Below are 8,813 nucleotides of genomic sequence, written 5' to 3'. Positions count from 1 at the left end.
ATATGGTGATACTAAGTCGACGAGATAGGAAGGAGCTAAACCGTGTAAAATTTTATAAGTAATTAACAGCACCTTAAAATCACATCTCATGTGTATTGGAATCCATTGCAGGTCAGCTAGAATCGGAGTAATATGATCAAACTTTCTCGTCCTTGTCAATAGTCTCGCTGCTGCATTCTGTACACGCTGCAGGCTTTTAATGTAGGACATGGGAAGTCCAGAAAACAAAATGTTACAATAGTCCAGGCGCGACGTAACAAATGCATGAATTAATGTTTCTGGATCGCTAAGAGAAAGAATAGGGCGAATTTTAGCTATATTGCGGAGGTGAAAAAACGCCATTCTTGTCATGTTATTAATATGTGTTCGAAAGGAGAGAGTTGAGTCAAATATCACGCCGAGATTTTTTGCAGAACTACTTTGGGAAATAATACAGTTTTCTATGTTCAGCGTGGTATTCTTAAGCAAGTGCTGATGATGAGCAGGGCCAATAAATAACATCTCTGTTTTATTAGGGTTGAGAAGCAGAAAATTGGAAGACATCCATTGTTTAATCTCGGCAAGGCAAGCCTCCAGTTTACTGCACTTGCACGGATCCGTTATTTCTAAGGGCATATAGAGTTGGGTATCATCAGCATAGCAATGAAAACTAATAGCATGTTTACGTATAATATCGCCGAGAGGAATCATGTAGATGTTGAACAGTAAGGGACCAAGTACTGACCCCTGCGGGACACCACATGAGACGGAGAAAGATTCAGAGATCGCATCGCCATAAAAGACACTATGCATCCTTCCCAGGATGTAAGTTCTGAACCAAGAAAGTGCTGATCCCGAGATACCAACACATGATCTAAGACGTCCTATAAGAATATGATGATCAATAGTGTCAAATGCGGCACTAAGATGAAGCAGTAATAATATTGATGAGATGTTGGAATCCAAGGCTAAGAGAAGATCATTCGTCACTTTTACTAGGGCTGTCTCAGTTGAGTGGTTGGCCCTAAAACCTGACTGAAGGAGTTCAAATCTATTGTTGTCTATCCTAAAATCGCTAAGCTGTTGTGTTGCAACTTTCTCAAGAATTTTGGCGATAAATGGAAGGTGTGACACTGGCCTATAGTTAAGGAGATCTTCAGGATCTAGGTGAGGTTTCTTAAGTAATGGTTGAATGACGGCCGTCTTAAAAGCTTCGGGTACAATGCCAGAGGAGAGTGACAGGTTGTTAATATTCAAAACAGATGACCCTAAGACCAGGAATAAATCTTTAACGAGTTTGCCTGGAAGCGGGTCGACCATGCAGGACGTCGGCTTAGCTGCATTAACCAGGTGTGTAAGACACTCCAGGGATACTAAATCAAACTGGGACAGGGTAACCAGACTTTCTTGAACCTGATTGTCCGAACTAGCATCAACAATCACAGTTGAGGGGGTAAGCGGCGCTGCCTTTTTTATCTCGTCCCTTGTTAGCTGAATCCGCTGAGTAAAGAATTGCATGAAGTCGTGTGCTGAATGGAGGGAACTATGATTAACCTGCTGCTACTTTGTTAGCTGCGCTACCGTCTCAAATAAATATTTTGGGTTGTTTTTATTAAGACTAATCATTTTGGAAAAGTAATTTGTTTTTGCTAACCTATAAGCCTCTTTATATTTCAGCAAGCTATCTCACCAGGCCTGACGGAAAACCTTCATTTTAGTTGTTCGCCATTTACGCTCAAGTTGTCTACTTAACAATTTACACGTACGCGTTTCCTCCGTAAACCACGGAGTGTGCCGCTTCGGACGAGTTTTAAGTTTCAGCGGCGCAATAGAGTTTAGGGAATTTAAAAGAACCGAATTAAAATCATTCGCGAGCTTATCGACTGAACCAGTGAAAGACGGAAAGGCAGCTAATTCAGAAAGTGCAGCAGTGGTTGAAGAATTAATATCACGACTCTTAAAGCCTTGGTTGTGGACAACGAGACCACACTGAGCTAGGACTTCAAATGTTATAAGATAATGATCAGACATAACGTTAGTATGCGGCAGAATTGTGACGTTTGAGGCAGTTAGGCCATGGGTTAGCACTAAGTCTAAGATATTACCATTCCGGTGTGTTGCTGCTTTTATTATTTGTGTAAAACCAAATGCATCGATTATTGCTTGAAAAGCTACAGTAAGTGGTTCCAATGGGGAGTTCATATGAATATTGAAGTCACCCATAATTAATATATTATCTGTGTGAGTTATTAAGTCATCCATAAGTTCAGGGAATTCATCTAAGAATCCAGAGTATGGACCGGGAGGACGGTAAATAACTACCACATAGAATGGTGGTGAGGAGCTCGATCGCATAACGAGAGCCTCAAATGTCTTGAAAGTGTGACTCATGCTCGTGCTAAGCCTAAAATTAGATTCTGAAATTAGGGCGACATCCCCCCCCTTTTTTTTACAAGGACGGGCAACATGTGAGCCCACAAAGTTTGCGGGTGAGGCCTCATTTAATGGTAAGAATTCATTTGGTTTTAGCCAGGTTTCGCAGAGACCAAGCACGTTAAGATTTTGAGCTGTAATAAGATCATTTACAAGAAGGGCTTTTGAAGGGAGTGACCTAATATTTATGAAGCCGAATTTAAACTGGGAAATTTTTCCTGGACTATTCTGAGTCCTCGTGTTGGTAGTACTAATACCAACAAGATTTTTATGGCTGAGGCTTGCTCTGTATTTTGAGTTATTAAAACCTCGTTGCAATGTTAGTAAAGTAGGAATTCGATTGTTGACGGCTACAGCGCGCATATTGATATTAATATTCCGTCTAGGCACTTTGTCACTAGTCTTACTGATTAAAGAGGCAGGGCTATTTTACTTAATCAACACCACCTCAGCAGAAATCTTATCATTAGGGCATTCAGCATTAGGTATTGAAACAGTGTGTGGATTGCAGTGACCTAGACTAAATATGCTATGTGTGTTGTAGCAGTCCAGCCTAGTGCCGGTTAACTCTAGCCTTAACGACTCCACACCCGTTCTAGCAGGCTCGCTACTCGCCTGTGACCCGACATGCTCTAATATGGGAAGTCATGGAAGGCTCAAATATAAAATATCAAAAGATCAAATATAATCTATGTTTCTAGAAAGAGTGATGGCGCCTTCCCAGTTAGGGTGAAGACCATCCATCCTCAGCAGGTCGGGCCGGCCCCAGAAAGAGGGCCAATTATCTACAAACTGAAAACCCTGCTCTCTACAGAAACTAGCCATCCACCGGTTAAGCGAGAATAATCTGCTAAACCTCTCATCATTGCCTCTCGCAGGCAGAGGGCCAGAGACAATAACTCGATGCCGACTCATCTTTCTAGCGAGATTACAAGTCCTAGCTATGTTCTTCTTTGTAATCTCAGACTGCCTCATTCTAGTATCGTTGGAGCCGACATGTATCACTATGTCCGAGTAGCTAGTGTTGTTTGCACTAGACTGGTGTCTAGCCCTCTTGCGTGTCAGCTCCCTAAGGTTAGCTTCAATGTCGGGTGCTCTGGCCCCAGGGATACACATTACGGTGGCTGGCGTTTTAAGCTTGATGTTACGGGTGATGGAGTCCCCTATAACTAATGTGCGGGAGCCAGTAGACTGAGATGGAGTTTGCCTAGCGAGGGGGCTAAAACGATTAAGCGTCCGAACAGGCTCATCACGGCTAGCAGGCTTCTTAGGGCTAATGCTAGCCGGACTAGCGGGTAGGCTACGACCCGCACTAGCCGACGCTAGCGGCATTGAGGGAGGGCTACGGCCCGCATTGTCACTATCAGATGTGTCCGTCTGATCTACGATTATCAGACTACTCTGCTCTAGCTGACGGACACGGCCCTCTAGGAGAGAAAGCCTCTCCATGAGAATAACGCAGGTGTCGCAAGTGACAGATGAGGTGGAGGTGCACGGAGCCATACTTACCTTAGTACAGCCGAGCGAAATACTTACGCTAGCAGAGCTGCACGAGGACAAACGGAGCTAGGAGCTGTTCAGAGAAACGGCGAATCACTAGCTATCGAAGAATGGAAGCAGTCCTCAAAAATGAAGGAAAAAGAAGAAAAAAACCCCACCAAACACAGGTCCGACGGGTGGTGGTAAAAATAGAAAAATAGAAAAAGAAAAATATCGTTCGTCTCTCCAGCTAAGGCTAAAACAAAAATTTATAAGACACACACTCTAGAATCAAATGATTTTTGTACTCTCTCATCAGGTATCTCATGAACAAACTCTTGGTCTTAGGTTTGAAGGGTACTTTCTTCAGATCGCATGTTTCAGGCCTCAGAGAAGGCGACTAAAAAATAACATTACTTGAGGAATGGGCTGATAACCGTATTTGCTCGAAATTGCAATTTTGAAAGTCACGGTTATTTAAAACCGTCCAAATCTGTCAAAACCGTTAAGTACAGTGTGCCCCTCTCATTGTGTATCACACAAGAGTATTCGTTCATCCCTTTCTTTCATTAAAAAGTTTGCGTCAATGTCATTGTTTGTGTCGCTCCCACTGTCTGTGTGCATCCAGCGTCGTCGCTTTATTCTAACCCGTGTCCTCAAAACGTTTCAGAAGTCCATCAGTTATGGTTTGCGTGGTACATTTGGGACCTGGTTTAAAGTCAGTGGTAAATCCTACATCACTATAAAGTGACAACATAAACAATCTCATTCACACAATCACCAGAATAATATGCAACCCTGACAGACAAACATTCTCAGAATAGGAAGACGTCGGACGAGCATGCTTAGCTTTATGAAAGGCTGGGGAGAAAACTATACCCATGGATTCAACATATTAGGTTGCGTCTCTGCTGCACTGTGTCGTGCATGTTATTTAATAAGACTGATTCCACATCTGCGTATCCGCTGAGCTGCATTGCGTCATGGCTGTGTTGTTACATGCACCAAGTTTACACAGGACTTGTAATATCTGCTCTGCCGTTATGTGCCATGGTCAATTCCACAGTTCAGAAAGCACCAAATGGGAAAAAGAAACGTGATCGACATCTGAATTTACTAAGAAAAAGAGCACTACACATGGACAAGACTATCTTTTACTTTACGGATTAGTCGGATGAACCTAAAAGCGATTAGTTTTCCTTCTCTGTGCCATTGTCATCAAGACAAAAATAACCAATATTTTCATCCTGTTAAATGGCATTGTAATGTGTACAACTGTTTTGAGTCCCAATTTTATCAATTCACTTAGAAGTTAAAATGAATACTCTATATACACTCACCCATTGTAAATTAAGCATGCAATTAAGTGTTGTCCACGCAAACTTTCCACTAATGGAGCTTTTCTTGTTTTTCTGGAGGGTTTAGAAAACTTTTTTTTTTTTTCGTCACTTGAGTTGGTAGTCCTCGCGCAAGCGCAGTGTGACCCTCCAGGGACTCTGGCGCATGCAGTTGGCAGGGGTGTACAGCCCCGTTGTGTGGGTTGGCATGGCAGACACACAGTATTTGAAATCCCCGTAGCAATATGTGGATTCCACGGGTTACACCATAGGTCTCAAACTCCAGTCCTCGGAAGGCTGCAATTCTGAATGTTTTTGATGCTGCTCTCTTAATTAAACACACCTGATTCAAAGAATCATTTTCAATTTGCACAGTGTGCTGATGAGCTAATAGTGTGAATCAGATGTGTTTAAGACAGAAGTATTGTAAACATTCAGGATTGCTCCCCACGAGGACTGGCGTTTGAAACCTATGGGTTACACAGAGCCTGCGTTGTTCCTGCATTTTGCCTTGCCACCCAGCAAGTGGCCCGTGATCTTTTGCTGTAGCTTGTATGTTAGCCACAAGTTGCGCTACATACATGAGCTCTTTTCAAACTCGTCAAATAAGGGATGATTGATAATTTTTGCCCCTTGTGTCAAATGCACCGATTTTGTCTGCTTACTGAGCATGATTGGTAATTATTGCACCACATTTAAGTGTGCATGTTGTGCATGTCATATTTTGGAGCCACTTACCAGAAAGAAAGAGAAAAAAACATTTATTCAGCCCAGGCTTGGTTGCCATTAAACAGGTAGGGTTCGCAAATAAGCGCAGTGATGGCACGCCACGTTACACGGACCTGCGTACCAGTAGTGTGCACCTATGATCCCACAGGAAAAATAACAAGTAATGCTAATCAGGATATTAGGCATTTTTTTAAATACAAAATTAACTTCTTTACTCTTGATCAGTATCTGTTGGTGAGTTTTTGAGTTTAAGAATGTGTGTTAAGTCTTTCTCCGAGATGGGGTAATCCAGGTACAGAATGTACCTGCCACAGTATGATCTTAACCACAGGTGCATCAATTAAACCTGCAGTGAAATGAGGTTGTAGAAGCAACTACAGTATGGCTAAAGCCAAACTGTGGCAGGGTTTTACTTTCTGGCCCTGATTTTCCCATCCTTTCCCATCCTTTTTCCCATTCCTTGTTTTCTTAGTGGCTGATTATGATCATGTAGATTTGATTTGTTGCGTTGGTCCTTAGGTTTCATCTCTAAAAAGTCGACTGAGGAAGTTTTCAACAACCCCAGGTGATGGAGTGGCTCGTGCCTTTCTCAAGAGTCAAGCAGCTCTATTTGGCAGCTACAGAAATGCTCTTCAGATTGAATTGGTCAGTAAATTGTTACACTTTCCACAACAGATAACATAGTTTACACAAAAGGAAACCACTGTGTTATTTTTTTTTGGCTTCCTATCAATGTTAGTCATACACATGATTTTCAGTTGGACATCTTACATTTTTTTGCTGGTTTATCAGTCATCAGTAGTGTTGAGATTAATGCATTACTATAGTAACTGCTGTAATGCATTACGTTTTGCTGTAATGGAGTAGTGTAATGCATTACACACAAAAAATTGTAATATTTTACTCAGAACAAATGAGAATAAAGCAATGCATTACAAGGCATTTTTTACATGAAAGTGATGTTTTTTCCCCCAAACTCACCAAAAACACCATGAGATCGGAGGAGAAAAGTTCGGCACAAAATATTTACTTCCTGGATGAGTGAGGCAGCAGCAGACGACATGTTGAATATGGACAATGTGTACGTACGCCCATTACTTTCAGTTCGTCAGAGAAGAAAATAATAGTTGCAATAAGTGCAATTTGTGCGTAACACCTAAAGAGCTGTCCACCAAATAGCGCCAGTAATTTAACAAACAATGTAGAGCGGAGCCATAGTAATGTGAAGTTAGTGAAAAGAAAACATGCGGATGATTGAGAGTGGGGTTAAAACAAAGCAGGCAAACTGATCGTTCTCTCGCTCAGGGATGAGACTCCAACCTTCAGAGGTTAGGAGACTCGTGGCGGATTATATTGTACGTAGAAGATAGCCGCTTTCCACAGTGGCTTTGCCAGCATTTCAAAAAACCTTGTCAGCAAGATCCATGTCGCAACTAGCAATAATGACAAGCTAACACAAATTTTCACTGTACAATTCCTATTTCAGTAATCCCTCATTTATCGCGGGGTTTGGTTCCAAAACTAACATGCGCAAAGTGAAATCCGTGGTCAGCTTTATTTTTTTTATTTTACAATGCAATACTGAACTATAGAAAAAAAAACAAATCGAAACCATTTTTACAGCCCAAAATTAGTAATTAGTAAATAATAAGTAAATATAGTAATACAAGGTTGGAAACATGGTCACTTGTGTATTTCACAGTCCCAACTATGCCTCTTTGTCCTGACTCCGCACATTGTTATGGGTAGTTGATGGCGCTCTTTCTTTTTTTGAGCAAGAAGATCTTTATAAACAGATATGCCCGGAGATCGAATTAAAGTGAAACCTCTTATATCATAACAAACTTGAAATTTAAATTTATTACAAAAGAAATCTAGGTAAAAGTCAGATTTCCAAAGCTGCGCATTTCTCGTTTGCTGTCTGTGTGCCTACATAGTGTGTGCGTTTGCTCTCGGCACGTCTACAAGTTACGTGATCTGCTCCCAGCGACCAAACTGCCAATCAATGTGCTTACTAGCATGTTGTTAACGTGTGAGCGTGTGCGGAGCTGAGCGCACAGAGCGGTTACAGAAGAGACACAGGAGAAACGAAAGCAAGCTTTTGGATCCTCTTGCAATAAATTGACAAGTGAAAAACCAATACAGCGTCAATATTTTATTTCTAGACAACAGTAAAGCCCCTGAGCCTATCAGGATTCAGAGCACAATGCACTGTAAAAAATATCCACACTGTAAAAAATCCGTGAAGCAGCGAACCCGTGAAAGATGAACCGCGATTGAGCGAGGGATTACTGTAATTATAGTTAATAAATAGTTGTGGTCAATGTGTATCAAGATGAAGCATAGAACTCATGTTAAACAGTATGTTAGACACAATAACAATGATGTAGGGTAGCTGTTAACGCCACTGAAATCATCTATTTTTGATGATTTCTTTCTTATTTTCTGTCCCTAACCAAGCTAACTGAATTTGAATTTGAATATTAACATGAAACAATGGAATGCAATAACTGTTTCTGTTTTAAGCATAATCAATGCATCACTATGCTGGGAAGCTAAGTAATAAAGGCATTAAAATACAAAAAAAAATATTTTGTGTCTTGTAAAGGTTTAGAATACAATATAGAATAAATGACTTGTACTGATTTTAGGCTTAAGTCAACCTTCCACTGGACGTGTAATGAGCATGATGAGCTACATTAGGAATGGCAAATCCATATTTCCAGTTATGTTGGTGAGAGTAAGCTAAAAGTTATGCAATATTAGTGTAATGCTTTACATCAAATACAGTAGTCTTGTAATGTAAACAACTATGAAATGACAGTAATAAGTGATAAATAATACATTACGGTTTTG

At 41.0% G+C, this 8,813-nt stretch overlaps 1 protein-coding gene across 3 annotated transcripts in view; it reads left to right on the top strand.

The window, feature by feature from the left end:
- dennd1a (DENN/MADD domain containing 1A) overlaps positions 1 to 8,813 on the top strand; it is a 57,218-nt gene that overhangs the window by 26,985 nt on the left and 21,420 nt on the right. For all 3 annotated transcript variants that reach the window (XM_088434868.1, XM_088434867.1, XM_088434869.1), the window contains exon 13: positions 6,477 to 6,602. In XM_088434868.1, coding sequence (XP_088290994.1) covers positions 6,477 to 6,602 — 126 coding nt within the window. The remainder of the gene's footprint in view (positions 1 to 6,476; positions 6,603 to 8,813) is intronic.

The sequence above is a fragment of the Hippichthys cyanospilos genome, chromosome 15, assembly GCF_059441005.1.
Source record: "Hippichthys cyanospilos isolate Australia breed blue-spotted pipefish chromosome 15, RoL_Hcya_1.0, whole genome shotgun sequence".
Lineage (NCBI taxonomy): Eukaryota > Metazoa > Chordata > Actinopteri > Syngnathiformes > Syngnathidae > Hippichthys > Hippichthys cyanospilos.
Note: the sequence above shows the minus strand (reverse complement) of the source record. Positions and strands in the feature narration are given on the sequence as shown.